This window comes from Toxorhynchites rutilus, chromosome 3, assembly GCF_029784135.1.
Source record: "Toxorhynchites rutilus septentrionalis strain SRP chromosome 3, ASM2978413v1, whole genome shotgun sequence".
Lineage (NCBI taxonomy): Eukaryota > Metazoa > Arthropoda > Insecta > Diptera > Culicidae > Toxorhynchites > Toxorhynchites rutilus.
The window spans coordinates 258,855,036-258,879,005 of record NC_073746.1 but is presented as its reverse complement, the minus strand read 5'-3'; the positions used below and the strand labels follow the sequence as shown (position 1 = coordinate 258,879,005).

The window sequence follows — 23,970 nt, the reverse complement described above, 5'->3', positions numbered from 1 at the left end:
TGTTCATCATTTCCTAGTGTAATATGCACGAAAATGTATAGAAACTCACTCATTCCTTTAACTACGGCCATTTAAATGACAATTCAAGGATTTAAGGATACAAAACATTATAAATGCACATGAAGATGTAGTCGTACCTTTCTCATATAATGATTTAAAGTTCAATCTGCAAGTCATCCGGGTCAGGCATTTGTTACATTCGGGTAAATGTTGCATTCGGGTCAATGTTGCATTCGGGTCAATGTTGCATTCGGACCTTTGTTACATTCGGATATGTGTTACATTTGGGTAGATTTGCTTCGGGTAAACGTGTTTCAGATGAATGGAATTCGGGTGAATGTGACAGTACCTTTCTACCAAGCATAAAAATAAAGAAGAGATTGCTGTTCAGAAAAAGATAAATTTTTATTCAATTCAATAAGCGATTCGCTACTAACGAAAAAAATCCTACAGATGATTATTGAACGTACCGAATAAAAAAGTTTTAAATTTCATAAAATGATATATTTCTCCTAATGGTAAGCGAAATAGTGGAACATATGATAAGCAGCTGGGCTCGACTATCGACATCGACTATTCTTATGCCCAAAACATCAACCAAACTATGACGAACGGTCTCATGACAGATATTAAATTCACGAGCTAACTCACAAACTTAAATGACGATTTCCGAGCACCTTACACCATTCTGCAATTCTGCCTTACACCATTCTGCAACATGTTCAACATTTCGACCCAACAAATTTTGTTTGCAACACAAAATTTCACACCAATAGAATTTTCCATATCAAAAATCGTCCAGCAACAAAAAGTCAACTTGTTCTTAACGATGTTATAAACAAACTAAATGACAGATTACGCTTAAAATTGACATTAAGACCCACAGTAGTACTAAGTTTATAAAAAATTGAAAAATATTTATTTGACAGAATGTACATGTTCCGCCGACTCTTAGAGTGCACTCATTCACACAACTACCAATACTTTAATAAACAATATCTTAGTTCCAATTTTTTTAGTGTATCTTCAAACATACCCTAACCATGCCGGAAGAGATTCGACTAAATTTCAAATGACATAACATATCGTCAAAAAAGCCATGATTCAATTACACTTGATGACGTGACGAGCAACGCTAAAGATCGCGTTTACATGGACAATCCTCAGACTTCTGAACACCTGACCACGAACATGCGTGGTATTTTCTATTGAACGCGTAGAGCCCCGCGTCGGTCCCTAGGGACTGACATTAAGGCTTTCGTCAGAAAATCTTTGATCATTTGGACTGACAATTATTAAAAAAGAAAATAAAATACTTTATGGTATAAAATTCTCATTTGTTCCGCCGATTTCAACATATTTGGTATAAATAAGCCGTTCGCAATTTGAAACCACACCACCTCTCGTTTGGCGGTCATCGAAGCAACATCGTTGCCAAAGAGCATCGAGCCGGAGTGGATTGTCTTTCTCGCGACAGGTGAAGGAAGAGTATGGAGTAGAGTTTTTTTTCCACTCTGGTCCTTCTCAGGGCTAGAGGCGAAGAACAAAAATTAAATGGAATGAAACACAGTTGTGAGCGAACTAGCAAGCACAACACAACGACCGAATATCATTCATGCTTAATGTTGATTTTACACACATATACACACACAACTCGATACAGGAAGAGGGAGCTCTCTGTAGCAAAGTGTGCAACGACAGAGGAGGTGCATAAGGAAATTTTTGGGCTAGTACGAATATTGAAGAGTATCCAAAATTTTGGAATACAGATATGCACTGCATTTGTTTAGATACAACGTATCTTTCATCGAAGTATACTGTTGCTGGTTGGGGCAAAGATGTTTATAGTTCGTGATCGACATCTGAGTGGGAAGGAGAAAGTCTGATGCGAGTTGACAGTGCAGTTCAATCGTAAAGTGCAGAACCAAATAAACAAAAAGTGCTGATTGCTTTCGTCGTTCTGACTCGCATTCATGAGTCGAGTCTACTGAAGTAATAAAAATCTAAATAGCTAAAAAGTTATTTCAGAAATTTCGATGCATTCTAACATAATATCCGAAGTGATAAACAAGTGGATTGAGTAATATGCGATCGTGTCCTAGATGCAACCCCTTACAATTTTAAAGATGGATAACAACCACTATAATAAAATCTCCATCAATAGTTAACCCTCCAACTTCGGAGAGTTTATCCCCTCTTTCAAGTCACTTAATCACTTCAACTGATAAGTGCTTGTTTATTTGTAAAGATAGTAACTTTACTATTTGTGTTTTAGCAAAAACAAAATTCATATAAATTCCCCATCTAATCAAACACGAAGTGCTATATCAAAATAAATGGCGACACTAATTAATTGGTTTATATAAAACTTCACTTCTGCAATTTCTGTGTGGTTTATTGAAGAAACAATTTTTTTTTTGAAAAATAAACCTCTATTAGTGAGCGCGCCCTCGAAGTTGGCATGGTAATTGATCATTATGTTATCGACAAGCGTACAGGTCCATCGATGAAAAAGTTTTAAAGGCATTCTTAAGCGAAAAACAAATACTACGCGTGAATACCAGCGTAGAAGGAATAATTTCCCCGCATCTGGAAAAAATGCTTGCCCGACGTTCGAGCCTAAATCGACTGAATTATTCCATTTGGTATACAGTGATTCAAATCCATAATCGTACTCCACCATGCAGATCTCTTTTCCCTTTGTCGAAAACAAAATTTCGGAACATCATATTTAGATAAAGTTATAGTGTCGTGTGAGAGTTAAGAGGTTTGCTGTTTCAGAATAATGATTTCATAATGATGATGATTTTTTATTCTTAAACGGTTTTATTTAGCTTGTCCTGTAATCTGTTTTTATGTTTGTATGTTTGTAACATACAAATGTAACATACATGTCTGTAGCGCTGACCCACATTGATAGAAATTTGACCCCCTTCCTGTTGACCGATTGACCTAAAATTTGGAACACACCTTTATCACTGTAGTCATTATAAAACTGCGTATTTTATGATCTCGAAAATCCAAGATGGCGGCCGCTGCAAAATGGCGGATCACGTATTTTCTCAAAACCTCATCAATATGGGTTTTCCAAAACCCCATCAATATGGGTATGAAATGAAAGGGCTTGACTAGTAGATTGCGGTTATTTATGATAAATGTAAACCCAAAATGGCTACCACTAGAAAATGGCGAACTACATATTTTCTCAAAACCTCATCATATGGGTATCAAATGAAAGGGCTTAACTAGTAGAACACGCTTATTTATGAAAAATGCAAATCCAACATGGCTGCCACTACAAAATGGTGGACTACATATTATTAGTCTAGGGCATTGATAAGACTAAAATAAAATCGTGGGGCACGTTGGATTTCCATTATCAACAATTAGCGACTTCATCATATGTCCCACGATTTTATTTTAGTCTTATCAATGCCCTAGACTAATGAAGGAGAGGTGTGATAACTGCTAACTGCTACTTGCCTAATTATTTTCTAGCTTTTAGAACATTATTATGTTTAATCACAATTAAATCATTTAGCTTAAAAAGTTTTTTTTAAATTATTTTATTATATCTCTGAAAATGGCGAATGTATGTGCTAATGTATGAAAATTGACTCAAACTCATAATCGTACGCTGGTTGAAATCTCTACTCGATTTCGAAGACGTTGACCAATTTCCGAAATCCATCATTAGTATGGTATTCATTGCAACTATCTTTAGCTGTCTTTGGCCTTATCTGAGATTTTTTTGTATTCGAAAGGAATATTTATCAGTTTTTTCATCAAGTGGTTTTTCAAATCGTTATTTTAAGAAATTTAATGGTTTCTAAATTTCCTACACAGATAACTTCCTCAGTTTTTTACTGGTGGTGGATCACACCATTGAGGAATATGCGAATCCTTCAACTGAAGGAGGTCTGGGTTGATAGTTCATATTCGGGATAATGTCGCACTTTGGTCTTATGGAAGACCATTCGGATGTGGCTTGCACTGGAGAAAACTAAACACACTTTGGAATAACTTCTAAAACACGGAATTTATTTTTGCGGTTGAACACGGCAAACGTTTGGATTTGTAATGACAAATATTGTATTTATAAGGATCGATTCGTATGCTGTATCGTTGTATGCGTTCGGCCCATATATGTTACTGCGCATTGGGTTATTGTGTTTGTCGTGGTTGTGATTGTGGCAGGAAGGAGAGGCTTGGATGGGAAAAAGGATAAGGATGGGAAAGGAAAGTTGCTTTTTTCGATTCTTGTTCCTCTTTCAGTACGATTATGAGCTTGAGTAAATTTTCATACATTAGCCCATATATTCGCCATTTTCAGAGATATAAAATCCATTATTCTGAAAACAGATAGCAAACATCTTAACTCTCATACGACACTATAACTTTATCTGAATAGGATATTTCGAAAGCTTGTTTTCGACTTTCGAAAGAAGGGAAATGAGATCTGCATGGTGAAGTACGATTACGGAATTGAGTCACTTTATTGCGCAGTTGACTCATTATTATGCACAATGAAAGAACATTTGAGAACGAACAAAGGAATCAGAATTGTACCGAGAAATGCAAAAATGTTGTTTCATTGTCGAGTGCAATAGCAATTTAAAAATGAAGAAAATACAGCCTTTCAAATTAGTCTCCCTGCACTTTTATAAGCAACATAAAAAATACATATACAGCCATTCCTTGCCAAACCGATATAGTGGTTCCCAGATTTTCGTGAAAAGTGGTAGATTTGTTCTTTGTCGCAAACGATTAGACCCGTATTTTTATTGTTTTCGTTAGGGTGACCATTTCCGTTTTAGGGTGGTTCAAAAAATCCCTTTTTTTCACTTTTTTCCTAAAATGACTTTTTTCAAAAATTCATAACTATTGAACTACTATACTAAATCGGTCTAGTAGTTCAAAAAGAGGAAAAAATAGATATTACGAACTATCGATTAACGATGGAATAGCATAACTTAAAAAAGAAAAAGAGCACATCTCTGATTTTGAGATATTTATGTAAAAAATCCTCAGCTTTCTACAAAAAATATAACAAAATATAGCGCCCTTGGTCCCGATGCAATGAAAACCATAAAAAAACAAATACAATCAACGGAAACGGAAACAAAATTCAAATTTTCTGCTACTGAAATATTTTTCCTAAAACGACAAGACGATAATTTGATATGTCGATCATTAAAATCGGTCCAGTAGTTCAAAAGCGATGAATTTTTGGAAAAAAGTCGTTTTAGGAAAAAAGTGAAAAAAAGGGATTTTTTGGACCACCCTAGAACGGTAATGGTCACCCTAACGGAAAAATAAAAAAACGGAGCTAATTATGTGCGATAAAGAACAAATTTACCACTTTTGACGAAAATCTGAGAACCACTATATCGGTTTGGCATGGAATGGCTGTATAGAAAAAAATATTGTTAGAAAATAAGTTACTTTCGGAACAACTCATCAGATTATTCTCCGATGCGGGAAGCTCCAATCAAAATGAGATTACGAAAACATGCAATTAATGAGCTATGATTTCCTAATAATAATTATTCGTTTTCATTCATTCAATATTCCATATTTGCATCCTGAACATTACTATATTGCTCAACACATCAACAGCATCATCCATCGGCAGCTAATATTAGCATGAGATTACTCCAGTTCGAAGAATGTCCAACAAGACTATCACGATACATCACTACAAACCTTATTTTTCTCTTTTCTAATTACAGGCAGTGCTAGAATTTTCCAGCATACAAAGTGTATGTGTGTGTGTGCATGTGGTTTTTGTGTATTGTGCTAAGTCTCCTCCTAGGATTTCTGATTAGACAACGAACCGAGTTCACTCAGATCAAAGGCACAGTAAGTGGTGAGTAGCTTTGGATTTGTTACTTAGACAATCGCTCGTGGTCGGGGGACTCAAGCTAGGATTGCATCCTGTGACAATGGGTGTTTGCCATGGAATACAATTGATTGCATCCATTCTATGTTTTTCCTATTTGAAGAAAAATGATCCTCATAATGTAATTCTAATGGATCAATGGCTGGAATCAACCAATGGGGGAGAGTCTAATGCAAAAGGAAAAGTACAAGTTCATTTCGTTGTTCGTTGTAGGACTAAACGTCAACCGAAAACCCAACCGATATCACTTCCGCAAACGACCCAACCCACAGCCAATCAATGTTTTGTTTTGCTTCTGCCCACCATCGCTACCAAGAGACCAATTTTCAGGGGGCTAATTACTTTTCGGAAGGTGATTTCCCCCGAACCAATTTCCGATCCAGCATTTCACTGCTGTATTTCGAACCGAAATCCAGAATATGGAGAGCAAAAGTTTTCGTTTTGGACTCAGATTGGAAGGTGCGAGGGAAAGGTCTCTCATACTTCGTATTTGTGGTTTTGATCCATTTTGTTTACCTTTACCGAATTTATCCGCCTGATTTGATGACCTCCCCTCAGCGGAGTTTCGACATGAATGATTGTTTATCCCATGGATCGCCCGTTTCATCTCGAAATGGCTTTTGGGTGGAAAGTTTATCAGCCTTCTCATCATCGTGGGTTGATTTTGGGTGACAGTCATTGAGCTGGGCGAACTCAAATGTTCAACTGATGTTTTAGAATCAACAGACTGAAGGGCCTTTCCTGTTTTCGTTTTCTCGACAACATTTCCAAGCATTGTCTGTTTGTTATTCAAAAGCTCTGGTGTTTTAGAAGAGCTCAAAAAATCATTCAGAAATAACTTGTGCACGAATAAGTTATCACACGTTTTCTGTGTCATTCCTTCATAGTGAACAACGAAACAAACTAAAATTTCGGAGACCGTTCAATCAACCATCATCAAGATCGATGTCCAACTGTTTACCTCGACGTATGACAATTCTGAATGGGTCAAAGGCGTGGGGCTGAGTCAATGATCACAAGTAATTACATGTCATCAACAGCATGTCTATGCCAAGGAAATTAGAATCAAAGCACCGACAGCCAACCGTCGCTTTCTCGATAGAAGCAGCTTACGTCGATTAGTGGTTTTATTCAACCGCCGAAACGATGTCGTTGAGATCGGATACTCGGGAAAAGCAATATAAACTGGAGACGTTTTATGTTTCGTATGCTCACCTTCTCATTCCCCCCGTTCAACACAGCGTTGAGTTTCTACGCAACCTATCCGACGCAAGTTTGGTCGATCCTCTTTACAGCACCCACTCAACTATCCTCTCTACAGCACCAACTCAACTTTATGGGTAATCACGAGCACTATAAAATGGTGCTCCGCCGAGGATACAAAACGACGAATGATAGCGGCAACAAACATCAATTATGGATATTAGGATACAAGAATTACACAAGAGAGACAGTCTGATAGTATTCTGATAGTATTCAAAGGATCTGCTGTAGTGATATAATAAAAATTTGTCGCGTGGAAATCGCCATAACCGGTCTGAATATTTCATTGATAATTACTTGCCAAATAAAAATACAAAGTCAACCGGAATGCTCCGACAAATAGCACGTATAGAACTTTAAAACTTTAAAACTTTTAAACGGACACCTATGTATGATTGATAAATTACATTTTTATTTTAAATTTTAATGATATACAAACTTGCAATACAGTGTATCAATACCTTTGACACTTACTGTGTGTACCTGGCTAGTCTTCTGTCAAAATTGTAATCTACAGAGTGACAAGAGACAAAAAAGTAATCTACAGAGTGCAGCTAGATGTAAATTTCCATCTGCAGAAAATAAGGTTCTCATTGTTATCGAGTAATTTTTTGGGGTATTTTTCATTACGTGAGTGTTTTTCCATCACCTCTCTTCCACTTTATCGAATCAGCGGTTAAGTTTTCTGATTTTTACTCCAGAAATATTGATGAAAAAAATACTAATCAAGTGGGTAAGACGGTCCAAAACTTATCGAGTACATAAACTTGAATTTTCAGTTAGTGTCCATCTTTCCCGCCAAGTGTCCGTCTTTCCCAACTTAATCTTATTTTTTCAAAGATGCCGGACACATTCACTTTGCAAAATTTCTGCTTCAAAGACAAATTTTATTATAAAAAGTGACCTATCAATTTGTGGAGATATGGATATATATTTTTTGTGAAGTTCACGGAAAAAATCAACGTTCACCTAAGATATCCGTCTTTACCACCCCTCCCCTAATTTTCGACTCGATTATATGCAGTTTGAAAAAAAAATTATATATTTCTAATCTGACTTATTTTACGATAAATATTTCAAGATGAAATGAAGGTTGATTGACTATTTTAGGTACAGATCCAAAACATCCTCAACACAAGAACACTGTGGTTAGTTCGTGGAACAATCATCAATCTTTTTTATTCTTCTAGGATTCTAATGCAAATAAACAGAATGTTTATTGTGTTCTGGTTAACAAGGGAAAGCCATAAAAGTGGATATGAAATTTGCTTGAGAACTGTAGAAACATTGAGTTTAGGCTGTCGTCATTGATGATTCTGAAATAAAAAAAGCATTTTATTTGCTTAAAACAAAATCTTGTTCCTCAAACTTGTGCTCTTTTCATCTATAGGAATGTACTCAATATATACTCAATGTATACTTCAGAAACAGATCTATTGTCTTAGCGGGAAAGTGTTTGGAAATTTTCGAAACTATTAGTCAAATTCATACCCAACTATCCAATACTAGTGCTAAGGCCACGAAACGTTATGGAAAGTTTTGTTAAAAAAAAACCTTAAGTGTTAATTAGGAAAAATTTAAGCGAAAAATTTCAAAGCGTAACTTCGGAGTGAAATTAATCAGTCTATGTTTTTCATAATATATGCACATAAATGTATAGAAAACCATTGCTATCTTCATGTACGGTCATTTAAATAATAGTTCAAGTTTCTTGTTTCAATATTAATTGCAATGGTTTAGGTACTATTTCATCTCATAAAGTATCGGCTAGGAGAGAATTAATATGTTTAACGTCTGTAAATATTGTTTAGATGTGTTGAAAACATGTTACTGTACCATAGTTAAAAATTGAAAGGAAAATGATATTCAGAGAAATATAAATTGTCGTAATTCAATAAGTGATTCGTTGAGAGCCATTGACAGAAAGAATCTTCAGATGACTATTGAACATGTCTAATAAAAAAAGTTTAAATTTTAATTACAAAACAGCTCTGAAAATGTATGTTTATTTTCAGTAAGACATTTGATAAATTTGTCCAAATTGGTATACATCATCATAGAAACAGTAGGACCATGTATCCTGGCATGAACAGTTTCAGTCGGTCTGGCAGTAAATAAAACAATAGATTCTTAAAGCCCTTTGAACTCGAGGCCTCGAGGCCATAACATATCAGCTTAGCTATGACCATAATACCATTACATATCAAATTAGTGTTTTGTAACCGCTCTTGATTAATTTCATGAATGGCACCGTTCTGAATCATATTTCGGACAACATCATATTTCGGACACTTTGTTCTAATATCTTGAAATGCTTAATGCACTGATGACATAACTATAAAATGAATATCACAATTGCTTCTTTAGAGTAATCCCTTGGTTTCACTATCATTTCATATGAGAACTACATTTGAATTTTAACATAATCGGCAAAAATCTGACAACACTACTCATTATTGTTTGTGTTTGACGTTTACTTAGGGTGAGAACGTAGAATTTACCCGTTCATAAATATTTAAATTTCTCCCGTGTTTCATCAGTTTTCATCGTCGTTAACAGTTTACTGTGATTGCATGATAAGTGTTTTGTAGTTGATTATATAATATTATCAAGTGTAATGTAATTTTCGTCCAAAAAATTACAAAATAAAGTGTCCGAAATTTGAATTCAATCTGTCCGAAATTTGATTCCGAATTTCGGACAGATTGAATTTGAATTCAATCTGTCCGAAGTTCGATTTTCATTAGCTTCATTTGAAAAGCATTTTATTCGATGATTTTTTTATGTTTTCAATCAAATAGGTACCAGAGTAGAAAGCTTGAATGTATATTGAACTAATTTATTGAAAATATCAACCAAATAATACCTGTGCATAAAGTTTAGATCTGTTTTCTGCATCAGATGCCTTAAGCGTCCGAAATATGATTCCGAACGGTATATATATTGACTAACTTTTGCAGTTTTTGACAAATTATATCTTCATAAATGATATTAAATTGATTTAAGAACGCATTACACTTGGTTCGCTTTGGTTGAACGCAATTTCGTTTTTCTACAGTCTACTACACAGCATTTTTGTTTTGGATGTTTGATTGTCCAATGGTGTAAGTAACTTAATTTAGAAAAAATGGCGCTCGATTTTTTTTTGGCAGAACCCCGACCATATGTTCTACAATTACATCATGATAAGCAATAGTCAATTTGATGTTTGCGCTAGTGCAATTTATTCGAAAGTGGAAATGGATTTTCAAGCGAAATAACGCACTCATATATCTGCTATCTATATAAATAAAAATGGGAGGCAAAATGTGTTGGTAAGCGGAGAACTTGGGGAAGGAATGATCCAATATGAGCCGTCTTTATTTTGTTGTATTCGTCTTATGTTACGGTTAATATTTTGAAATTTCATCAAAACTCCAAGTAATTCCAAGTAACGGAGAAACATGTTATTTGCAAGTGAATCAAGAATCTTAATCGGAAATTTTGTCTGGAAATAAATGTATATCATAATGACGAGTTTTGGTAGAAGTAATAGGATAACAGTAGATAATAGATAACATAATAGGTAGTAGTAAAAGGAAATTGTAAAGGGCCAACTAGAAGACCAATCAATGGCGAATCCTGTGATTGATCCTACGAACTTTCGCTTAGTAATAAAACTTGGATGTTCGAATGAGTTCATATAAAAAAAATATTTTGGGCGAGACGAAGCTCGCCGGGTCAGCTAGTTTGAAATAAATCTGTTCAGGGGCACATGAAATATTATGTACGCCAGCTTTAAAAAGATAGTTTCAAGAGAAACGCGTTTAAAGTTTTGACTCTTTTGACTCAAGGTCGTACCAGCTTAGATACCGCGTCATTAACTCAGTAAATGTTGAGGATTACGAAAAACATTTCGATGGGAATCAAAATTTATGAGATTTGAGGAATATAAAATTCGATTTTGGCCCTTTCTAGAAAATTGTATTTATAGGGAAAATAATGGTCATAGGAATGATCGCTACGCATAATAAACTAATTTGTCTGATATTGCCTTCATAATGGAAAAATATGTTGAGTTCATTGGTTTACACAGGTAGCTAGGTATATAACAGTTCGGCTGAAAAGTTCATAAGGTTGAGGTCTACATGGCGCCTCTTGCAAAAATCTACTTGACTATCACCAAGCACCATCTTACAATGGATATGTGTCAAAATTTGACAGCAATCGGTCGATTGGTTGGTGAGTTACAGCATTGAGAGTGAAGCAACTTTTGTTATTGTGAAAAAAATGAAAACTCACAAATCAATGAAACGATGACGTTCGCGCGCAACCGTTCTTAATTTTCGGATACTTAACACAAAACCAGACATTCAAATTTAAACACAGAACTTAACGCGAACACATTTATTCAGCTTTTTCGACCATATATTTCTGAGTCTGACTCTGTTCTATGTCCTATCCTGTCTACAATCAGCTGTTTATATTCTATCGCAATCAGCTGTTCTCTCACATAAGAATAGAGCAATCAAAGCAATATCTGGAAAATCTCTACTCTCCCGAGATAAATGATCCCTCTTTGTAAGTTGTGTGAAACAGACCAAGCGTTGTTGTGTTAGTAAAGAAACACACAATATCGCTGGGACGTTGTGGACTACGTTTGGGATGTTCAAATCATTCCGGCACGAACAGATGACAAAATTGCATGAATTGGGCTTCGAATTGCTTTCGCATCCACCGTATTCGCCAGATCTGGCCCCCAGCGACTATTTTCTGTTCGCATAGAATCTATTACTTGACAATGGTGCTCATCTTTAAAGTTTTAAATGATATGCTGCCTCGATATTTGTGGGATCGAATTGAAAGAGGAAGTGATGTTCTTAGATACAATACAAGAAACGCGAATGATGTAAAGCGTCGTGCATAAATTACGTAACGCTAAAAACGAGGTTTTTAGACCCCCTCCGCCCCCCTATGTAACAAAAAGTAACGCAAGACGAACCCCCTCTCCCCCTCATGTTACGTAACGCTAATCTGTACACAAAGTCAAATTTGTTTGAAAAAGTTTTAGCTTTTTTTAGGTAATGAGAATATCAACGTAAAAAAATCAGATATCTGCCCAGGTCGGAATCAAATGTTTAGACGAAAGTTCTTTATATGCGAATAGTGACTTCGGAACAACTTTCGACAAGTTCCTAGAATTTCGAGCAAACCGAGATGGAAAATTAATGCTCACATCTGTTGGGATTGGTGCTTTCAAACCATCTAGCGTTTAGCTGAGAAGATCACGAACTGGTAGACATTGATGTTGATTTACATAAAAATAACTACTCCTTCGTTCAATGCGGCAGTTCCTGTCGTTACATTTCACTACCTGCAAAAGGTCTTGGGATGTCTTTACGTGACGAGCAAACAACTCGACTTGATATTGTACTAATTCCCCTTCATCGATTTAGGAGTTTGCGGACTTAATAGGGTAAAGTCGGGAAAGGCGGAAACCCCTGTATTATTGTTAACTGTTAATTGTTAATTGTTTATTAATTGTCATTATAAGGCCTATTATTGATAAATTACATTTCTATTTTGAATTTCAATGATATACAAACTAACAATACAGTGTATCAATACCTGTGACAATAACTGTGTACACTTAGCTGGCTTTCTGTTAAGTTAATTAATAAAAACAAAAAATAATCTACAGAGAGCAGCTCGATGTAAATTTTCGTCTGTAGAAGATAAGGTTCTCATTGTTATCGAGTAATTTTTTGGGGTATTTTTCACTACATGAGTGTTTTACCATCACTTCTCTTCCAATTTATCAAATCAGCGGTGAAGTTTTATCATTTTTACTCCAGAAATATTTATGAAAACAAATTACTAATCAAGTCGGGTAAGACGGACACTCCACCGACTAAAGACGAACATTTCGTTTTTGAAACAAATTGATTATCTCCTCTTCTTTGTTTAACAGATGCCCACTAACTACGTTTGCAAGTGCAAGCAGATATCATGGACGAATCAACAGAGCGGTTTTTAAAACGTAATCAGAATTTGTCATTCCGAATGCCGGAAGGTATTTTGGACATGGAAAAATGTTACAAATTGCAAGCCTTTTAGGTGATTTCAGTCTAGCCTTTTTGTTCGATCATTATAAAGCCTATTTGAAGACCGCCCAAACTTATCAAGTACATAAACTTGAATTTTCAGATAGTGGTCATCTTTCCCACCCCAAGTGTCCGTCTTTCCCGCCAAGTGTCCGTCTTTCCCGACTCAATCTTATTTTTTTTAAAAAGCCGGACACATTCATTTTGCAAAATTTCTGCCTCAAAGACAAATTTTATTATTTGTGAAGTTCACGAAAAAATCAACGATTACTTAAGGTAACCGTCTTGTCTTTACCACCCTTCCCCTTTATTCTACTTTGACGGGATATCCATCGATCGCTAGGTTATTCCACAAATCAGCTAACGATTCCCCTGTATACTAAAAATGTTTTATTTCCAATTCCGGGTCCCTTGTTTCGAGCTTTTATCCAAGTGAGATCCCTCATGATCACGAGGAAGTATTTAACTTGTCGGAAAAGAGAGACAATCCAACTCAGTTGAATGCACTGTGTGCTGGAGAATTTGTAGCAACTAATATTGTATCAAAATTCAATTGATTAAATAATAGATCTAAAATATCTATGACCTTTTTAAAACGAGGTTTCTCGTTTGGTCCTCCATCCACATTAATTATGGTTACTGGCTTGATTATCCTTCGGTACCGAATAAATCAAATTCAGGCAGCTCGCACATATTTTGAAAATCGATCCCATGAGGAAATGCTTTCGAAGAACAGTGCCTTTCTGAACAAACTGCAACGTATATTGAAACACTGCATAGAACAACTTCAGCATGATCGAGGTGCCCTAGCTTTATTTTGCATCCTACGATAACAGACGGAATAAGCTTATGTTTTCCAGCCCTGACAAAATCATGATTCGGTAGATTAACGCAATATTCGAGATGCATTAAGCGGTGCCTGCTTACTGCCCTTACAACACGTGCTTTATCATCTTGGCTCAGGAAACACACCTCTTTTGATCTCAGAATCGAAGCTAGGGGCGCGTGAATTTATTCAGGAATAAAAATGGAATTTTGTTACGTAACGATCACGGCAATGACAGGTTTGAACTCCTCCCCTTAACCGATCTGGGCATTGAAATCTTCGATGATGATCATGAGGTCTTGATGTTTTGGGCAGCGTCCGTATTCGCGTTCCAGCAACGCGTAGAATTCGTCTTTGTCATCATCGGGACTTGCAAGGTTAGGGCTGTGCACGTTAATGATGCTGATGTTGGAAAATCGGCCCTCAAATCCTCAACCTGCACAATCTTGGGTTGATTGACCACCATCCAATCACACGCTCCTGCATATTGCCCATCACAATGAAAGCTGTGCCTAGCTCGTTAGTGTTGCCGCTGCTCTGGTAGATAGTATGACCATCGCGAAATGTTCGTACTGTAGATCCTCTCCAACCCACTTTCTGCAGCGCTACAATATCAAACTTGCGGTTTTTAAATAGTTCGGAAAGCATACGAGTACTTCCGATGAAATTGAGAGATCGACAATTCCACGTCTCGAGTTTCCAATCGTTAGTCCGTTTTCGTCGCCTGGGTCTGTGTCGATTAGTCCGGTTCAAATCATCTTGTGTATCATTCGTTGCTTGGTGTTTTAGCTTGCAAGGCCTGCGACCAACCCCACCATCGTGATACTGCTGCTTTACGTTCCGAGTACCGCCAGGACTGGGCAAAGACGCTTATATCGGTGCCAATTCGCTTAGAGAAGTTGTTTCCGGGCTGTTGTGCCTTTTCTTGGGGACTGGCAATGACCAATTCTCATCCAACCACACCCTAGACAGTTCCCCTTGAACCAGTGCAAACCAGAAAAATGATCTATGACGATAGAATTTGTGATCCGAACGGGAATCGAACTCGAAACCCCCATTCTTGACAAGCGCAACGTTTACAACTAGGCCATGGGGACCATTTGGAAGAACAGATATTTCGCTGGTCTAGCAGTTTCTATCTATGCCAGGTTACCTATATCATTGATGTACAGAAGAAACAACAGAGGACCAATATTACTAACCTGAGGTACTCCAATGTTTATTGGACGCAGGGTTGCATTATTCAATGCAACATATTGCGTCTATCGGTGAGAAAACTGTGCACGGGTTCGCTGGCTTTTCCTCGGAAACCATAGATATTAAGTTTTTTTAGTGATACATTATGGTCGGTTGTATCGAAGGCCTTTTTAAGGTCAAGAAATAGTACACCAACTATATTTATGTGATCGATTCCATATATTCGCTCATCACCAAGCTCAGTGATGGCAGTTACAGTGCAACTGCAACGCCGAAATCCGTACTGGAACTTGTAGAAAGCATTATTTATGTTCAAAAAGTCAAGGAATTTTACAGCTTCTCAAATATTTTATTCAACACTGATAGGGTTGAAATTGGTCGATAGTTGCTGGGATTCGTACAATCGCCGGATTTAAAAATTGGCACGAGTCTAGCAATTTTTAGACAGTTTGGGTATTTTTAATTTTTATAGATCTTCCTGTTATAGAAACATTTCTGAGCCAATTTATAAAAGACAACTGCGTTCGCTTTATTACATTCACTGAGATATTACGAATCTGCAACCTTTTTGCTGTACAGATCTTGTATGATCGTAAGCACCTCTGCTTGATTTAACGGATATAAAAAATGAGTTTGGCATATAAAGGGAGTACATCGATGAATTGACATTATTTCGCTTAGGAATTTCACGAGAAAGTTGTGCTCATCAGATGCTTGAAAAATAATTGTTGAAAACTTCACACACTTCTTGGTCCCTTGTATACTCAATACCATCATGGACAAAATTAAGGTGTGTCATTTCCTTGGAGCGTCCAAAAATGGAATTAATTGTTTTCCACATTCTTGAAAGATTCGTTTTGTTTAACCCATTTTAGGCCAAGCGTTCGAAAAATCGAACATCAACTTTGATAATTTTTCATGTCTTTGCAAAGCTACCATATGGTAATGCTTTTGTATCAAAAGATAGCTTAATATGTTAGCTACCACTTATTATCAAGTTCACTCAGTTTTGTATAACTTTATTGGGCAATAAATTCGATTTAAAGCAAGTATATTTGGAACGTATTTTCAATTTCAACTAAAAAATCCAATAAAATACAAAATTATGTGAACTTTTCTAATGTATTACTTTTATAAAAGAACATACATTGCAATATGGGGCAAAAATCGTTCGATTGAGCCTTATACAGGAAAATAACAACCGGAAAAATTGAGTGTTCGAAAAATCGAACGTTGGCCATAACGAACATTTTTTTCTGATGAATTAATACCAACACATCTAACCTCTGCAGCGCGGTTTGGTTCATTTACTTTGGAAGATGGAAGTTTTTTTCATTTGTTTTTGCATTCTCATTTGTGAATGTTTGCAAATATCAATTAATTCAGTAAATATTATTGAAAATCTGTATGATTTTTTGTCCGTAATAACCTTAGGTAATGGTGGCCCGTAGGATTCGTGTGTAGAGGAGCTGGAAATGATCAGTACATATAACGAGGATTTTAATGAGATTGCTGGTGTGAATATTCTTTCGCCGGACCGAATAATAACCACCCAATCCTCGATTCCATTGTTTTTTCATTTTGGTACTTTGCAGGTATTGGAAAATGTTTTTTTTTTCGGGAAATGGATACTTAGAAAGAAATAATTCTTAAGCATAAAATTTGTCCACGGTCAACAATGAAAACAACAGCATATGCCTGCCAGTAATAAGTTGAAATTACATCAAATAAGAAATGTCACATCTCATCTTAGGTGGATTAACTTAGGTCCATATTATACTTAGAGACCTCTATCCTCCTGTGCTTGTTCGTACGTGAATATAAAATACCGTGAATACCGTATATTTGCTAATTGAACTAATTTTCAGTTCGCGGTATTTTTGTGCTTGCAAAAAAAAGTTCGGGTTTCGGCCAATGTTCGATTTTTCGAACAGCCATTTCCCAGAAAATGGAAAATGGAAAAAAAATAATTCTTGAACATTGGGGTTTCTTTACCATCAATAATCCAAATTACACCAATTACTTTCGTCAAAAAAATAATTTTTACAGCTTGGTCGTTAATGGGTTAATAATTGTTGGGAATATGCTCTTTTACATGTCTTTTCTCTAGGTGAACTTTTTTTAAAATATATTTGAGCATTTGCGGACCATTCTCAATAACTCTGACGCAATGTAATGAAAAATGTTCAAGATTCGTGTTGATCGATCTTCCTGCATTTACCTGCTTCCATATTGTCATTCCCAGTGTCGACGCTCTCTAAACGAAAAGTTCATTACCGGCACGAATTGAACGAAAAATTCAGTGTCGATACCCGGGACCGATGCGAAGCTTCTTCTTCCTCTTAAATGGCACTAACGTTCCTAGAGGAACTTCGCCGTCTCAACGTAGTATTACTTGCGTCATTTTTTACTAGTACTTTGTTGAGATTTCTATGCCAAATAACACGCCTTGAATGCATTCTGCGTGGCAAGCTCTAGAATACGCGTGACCACAGTCCAAGTCGGAGAGTTTCTTTGACGAGAAATTCCCCCGACCAGAACGGGAATCGAACCCGAACGCCCGGCATGTTAGGTTTGACCATAACCACTTGGCCATGGGAGCTCTTCTTTATAATAGAGTCATTGAATTTTGTTTCCTGGAATAAAAATCAATAAATGAAACAACCTCATTGAGCATAACACAACCAGCATATTACCACTAAACCACTCATCTATCATTTGCTGCTCAAGCTTCAAACTAAATCTGGAAGTCAACTTCAGATGGATTATTTTTGTACCGAGTGTTTAATTTATCTAAACAACTGTTTTCCCTGAATCCAGAAGTCATTGACAGCTCACACAGCCACCTACACTGAATTATGTTTCTGTATCCACGAAAGCTGCAAGTAGATATTTTCGAGCCACCCGCGTCAGGAAACCCGATTGGGTTCTTGGGAATGATAAACATTTGTGCTTTCTTCACATTTGAAGCCCGATGTCCGTTGGCTACCTCCTCGACCTCGGGCCCACTGCCATTAAAACAAAATGGACCGAAGAAATCGGCACAATCGAGCAGCCAGGTCTATCTGGGTGGGGTGGGAACCGGCAAAATGGTCCGTCGAAAGAAATCGAAAGTGAAAAACGGACGGTCTCAAATCGGTTGGTTTCCAATCGTTTGCAAGGATTTCGGGCGTATCAGCCGGAAATCCAAAGGCAACGCCGGGAATCGAATCGGGCGAGATCAGATAACCATCGCAATTACTGTGAGAAAATTGTTTATGTGCCCGTTTTGTTTTGCGACCTTCTTCGGTGTCTTGCACGGATTGCCAACATGATGTCACCGGACCAAAATGATAAAGTACTTTCTCCGAGCACTGGTCAACCGAATTGGGATTCGGTGCTGTGGAGCAAGACTGATAAATCAAGGGTAGAAAGGCAAGACAAAGGATGCGACAATCGTCAGTAGGTGAAAACGGTTCGATGATAAATCGATTTGGGACTCGGCCGTTTCCTTGTGATACAGAGATGGGATGGGATTTGAGTTCGATAGTGGAGAGCTAACCAGATTCTGATTATCGTACAATTGCTGCGGAGGATTTGATTGAATAGTTTTCATCGTTATCATAAACAAGGTAAATGAGAAAATGGAATTGCAAATATGCTATACTGAATGGTTCAATCAAGACGGATGAGAACGAGATTATCTCTCCGGGGTCGACGAATGATTCAATCAATGGATTTGCTATCGAATTGTTGGTTAGTTTCACGATTCTGCAATTTTAATCTAGTTATGACATGAGAGTTTTGTTTTTGTTTTTGAAACAACAATTTGTTTTTTTTTCTATTCTTCAAGCATTTTGATATTATTATCTAAATCATTTGAACGAATTCCTTAGGCTGATTGTGGCCAATTAACGTTTTTACAATCCCCTCAACAAATCAAAGGGAAAAAAGGGATAAAAATAACGCTAATGAATACCTCCAAGCTGTTAGCTGTTAATTACCCGCAAGCTTCAAAACTTTCTCCTCCTTTCCGATTCGGGTTGCACACAGTAATTATAATCTATTTCATCTGCTCGAAGCCAGCGGCGCTGATGTAATCGGATGTTGGTTCTAATTGCTTTGGGAGAGTGGAAACTTTTTCATTTGATGCCCCTGAATGATACGGTTCACTCCGAAACACATATACCACATTAATATCACTTTGCGCTCCGAAATCCTAAATACATATTTGATAGTCTTAAATTGTCTTAAACTGTTCCTCGTCGCAATTCTCCACTATATTTGTAAACAAAAAATACCTGTAAGCATACTGCCATCCCTCCTCTGAAAACCTCAATCCATTCCTCTCAATTTCACCCTCGTTAGGATGGCAATTCATATTTTTATGCCCGAAAAAAAAGTTCACATCCTGAACTGTCAGACAAACCACTGACTCTCTATCGAGTGCTAGCTATGTTACCTTCTAATGGACCTGTAAATTCTTTTGACTTGGTACATGAAAAGCCGTACAAAGGAGAAAGTGAACAAGAAAAAGTTTTAGGAGGTGAATGTTTGCATTTCGTATAACTACTGTTTGTCTCTCCTTTCGGATTTTTTGAGCTGAAATTCAGCACCGGCAGCTTCGTATAGCTCTTTTTTTTGATGGTCTGATTTAGTCAGCTATTCAATGTATTCACGCTCCGTTCTTTCCCTTTGATCATAAATTTAATGACGTCCTAAGGGGCGAATTTCACGAAAATTCACGTAGTGTTCAGAAGATCATGATTTTTTCATTTAAACCTTTACTATATATTTGAGTTTTAAATTGTTTTATTGTTGGACATTTGCTTTAATCTCCGGGAGCCGAAGGCAATTAATAATTTGACCGCCTTTCCCGTCGCGTTTATTTTTATTGTTGTAACAGGTGTAAAAGTCCAAAAACGTGGACTGTCGAACACAGTTTGACTATGGTTCAAACAATAATTGTGGAGATGCCTCCCAATCGTACACTGAAGTCGCTTTTTACGCGGTTTTTTCATACGCGGCTTTTTTTTACGCGGTTTTTGGAATTTACGCTTTTTTTACGCGGATTTCGAAATTTATGCAGTTTTTCCACGTGGCACTTACCAACCACGTAAAAACTCAATATGCCAATTGATGTGACTTTTCACGAAATAATTTTGTATTGTATCACTGGTTAGTGGCTGAGAAATAAAAGGAGATACAGATATCACGATTTTAGCATGCAAAAAAAATCAGTTAATCAATTGTTAGAATATGGGTTGCCTTTTAAACTAATAATTCACTGTTTGTTAGATTTTTTCAGTGATTCTGAAAATTACCCGGTTTATTTTTGCGCGGATTTCGGAATTTACGCGGAAACAAATCCAATATTTTTCCGGTAGATGACTGTAATCGGCATTGTATAAGTGCGATCGAGATAAACTTGTCGGCGTTAGAATGAGATGAGATTTCGATTTTCGAAATTTTTTCACACACGTTGAAGATTGTCACCAATAAAGGAAAAACACGCCATACTTATATTTTCACTTCGATGAACCCGAACGCACATGTCAGAGGTTTAAATATAAATATAGTTTAGAATTCTAATATATATATTTTTATCCCGTTTGTTTATTCTAAGCTCATTAGCATTTTAGCTGTAACAGAGCCGAATTTTAATCGTGTACATGTCACATGTTTATCATATCTATAATTAGCACATTACACAGTTGCCATTTTTCGGCGTTAGAGTATTCCCTTCTATACCATTGCATGTGGTACACATTTACATAGTAGCCATTTAGGCGTAAGAGTTTTCCTTCTGTTCTTCCATTATCCAATCCAGTTAGACCGGACAGCGGAGACAGTTGATTGATCATTGTTGAGTTATTTATAGAACAGCAGCCCGATGTGTCTTGCAGAGCAGAATAGTTTGTATGGATGAATCGATCTTATTTCGACCGTGGATCGATCTCCATCGCTGATGATTGTTGTGTGGACGTAGTTATTTTGTAACAACACAAAGATGGTCAATAAGGGCCCTGAGTTTTGAACTCACGATCGATCGCTTACTAAGCGAACGCGCAACCAATGTGACTACGGAGACCCCCAAGAATTCTAATATAGATTTTTAGACCTCGTCGACCCCCAAAAATATGTTTTCGTTTTCGTCTACTCCTGGGAATCCGATATCGACCCCAAGGGAGATAACTTTGAGAATCCCTGATATACAGGATTCGATTATTGACAGTGGAACGAAAAACAGAGACTGTATATAAACGAGTCCATCCTGTACTGTAACAGCCAATTACACATAATTTAGGTATCGAAAGAATATTGAGAATTGTATAGTATACCGTCTTTGTTCCGACTGCCCAGCAGATAAACATTGCACAAAAATCTTTTCTATAATGGAAATGAAAGTTAATAGAAGCATAATGGCATAAATACCTTCGAAATGTCAACAAGTTATCAAACAAAACAGTGCATATTAGCATTACCATTAGAATCGAAAAAGTAGTACAATATTATGGATGGTACGAGTTCAAAACTGTAAAGTTAAAAGATCGCCTAATTCGATGAAACGGATTTCACATATGTTCTGCAGTGAGTAGTTTGCCAAATTGAAATTCTTCAGTTCGATTGAAATACGCGTTGACGGAATTGAGCTCCGTTTTCCGTTATTGTGGAGTAAAAATGATAATGGATTTTCTGGTGGAATAAGCATTTTTCCAATAAGATTTTTCGATTAGAATTGACTTTTACATATCGAGTATGAACTACATGGGCTGAAAAGTAAAGTAAAATGAAAATCACTGAACATTTAGAAAATAATGAAAGGTTTGAATCGCTTATCGACCATTTCTTAATAGATAGCATAGGTGTTCGCATCAATTGATTGGAAATGTTTTTACGCATCTATCACAATGAAGAAAATTATACCATTTTTGAGATAAATAATTGAAAATTAGAAAATGTCAAGCATTACCAAAACGCGCTAAGTACCACGTTTTGATTAGTCCAATTTGTGCTCTTCGGATTGTACCGACAAAAACGGACAACTACGGACAACTGCAAAAACAATCGGAGCTAGCCACCATGCATCTATCCTTTTCTTTCCCAATGCTGCATACGACGTGTTTTCTCAATACAATAGAAGGCTGAAGAGAAGTGAAACATTGCGTCGCAAGCCCCACTCCGGTATAATTCCACAGCCAGCAAAAACTCACTCCTTCCTTGATCGATAATTCATTTTCTAACCGGGAAGCAGAGCAGAAAAGAAGCAGCAAGAGCCTAACCACAAACGTAAAACCCCAATCCAGCACAAAGTGATGTAATGGTGAAGATGATACAGATGTAAATTCAATGTGACTGCATTCACTTTTTCTTGAAGAGTGTTGACAATAAAGACACAAATTTCGATACATCACATGCTTGTTCTCGTGAGAACAAAAGTAAATCCATTTAATAAAAATATGATGCTTTTTAGGGCCACCGAACCTTTCACTGAAGCGGTATTTCAATACAATTCAATGCAATAGTTCGATGCATTCTAACGTGATATCCGAAATGATAAAATGCAAATTGATTTTGTTGTAATTTGTTTGTTTGAATTTAAGAGTGTTTTTGGACAGATTATTATTGGTTGGTGACTTTCCGATCGATTGAATTTCCTCAAACTTCTGCATTGCTTCCGGGTTTAAAAGTGGCGTCAAAGTATATCACATTGTAAGCCAGATAAGGGTAAGGATAGGAGAAGGTGAAAATTGGTCTCATTGCAATTCCTATAGTTGCCACCAAAACAATTGATTTCGATTTTTCTGCTGCCGTTCTGCGAGAGGTAGAGGAAGTGGGGGCATAGTGGTCACCCTAAGGAATATGCCCATTTCCTGCACCCACATATCGCTTCAATCACCGTTTTTGGAAGAATATTGCAGTACAACTTATTGTTATTCAAGATAGCACACGGTTTTTACTTTAAAAATTCAAAAAAGTACATTTTTCATTTTTAGAAAAAAAAGTTGAAAAATTGAACATTTTTTTAGCGTGGAGGTAAAGTGGTCACCTATTGGGGGCAAAGTGGTCACCCATACATATCATGCTAAATGGATAAATTTATGCGTTTTTTTGTCAGAATTTGTTAAAATCATCGTTGAAATAGTAGGTACGTGTATGAAATAAGCTTGAGCTATTCGCCTAGAGTCGTAATTGAAATTTTCTCATACATACAAAAACGTAGTAAGAAACACATAACGTTTCACATAATGAGGCTTGGTTTAGTTGGTGTGGCATATTTTTCCACGGTCAAAACCACAGAAGGGAATCCTTCAAGAACAGAATGTGATGAGGTATATCAGCTTTAGCAAACATAACATTGTAAGTCATTATAAACCACTGACCACTTTGCCCCCAAATATCAAATTTATTCCTATGCGAATTTAATCACTGAAATTAAACCAAATATCTCTTCACCTCACCTAGAATATGTGAACATTCGTCAAAAGTGATGTTTTGTCGAAGATATCAGGTCGAATAAACTAAATTCCACGAAAAAAAACCTTACATACGATGTGCACAAAACTACGGCCGACCGGCTACCGAGAAAACGATTTCTGTTTTTATTTATATTTTGACATGCGGCAGCTCTACTGAAGTACATGGTGTCTCAAAAGTCATTGAAATCCTCAAACATAAGGTGACTATCAATGCGGTGTCTGTGGTCAATAGTTATACTA

The 23,970-nt window shown here is 36.6% G+C and overlaps 2 protein-coding genes across 6 annotated transcripts in view; one reads left to right on the top strand and one right to left on the bottom strand.

Moving 5' to 3' along the window:
* Window positions 1–23,970, bottom strand: part of LOC129780067 (connectin-like) — a 710,069-nt gene that overhangs the window by 551,318 nt on the left and 134,781 nt on the right. The gene's annotated exons all lie outside the window — the stretch shown is intronic.
* The window catches only part of LOC129780066 (connectin-like), a 317,103-nt gene that overhangs the window by 164,158 nt on the left and 128,975 nt on the right, over window positions 1–23,970 (top strand). For 3 of the 4 annotated variants that reach the window (XM_055787965.1, XM_055787963.1, XM_055787964.1), the window contains exon 3: window positions 5,733–5,869. In XM_055787965.1, coding sequence (XP_055643940.1) covers window positions 5,779–5,869 — 91 coding nt within the window. In that variant the 5' untranslated portion in view covers window positions 5,733–5,778. Of the gene's footprint in view, window positions 1–5,732; window positions 5,870–23,970 lie in introns of those variants that run through there. The other variant, XM_055787968.1, reaches the window with a different exon arrangement.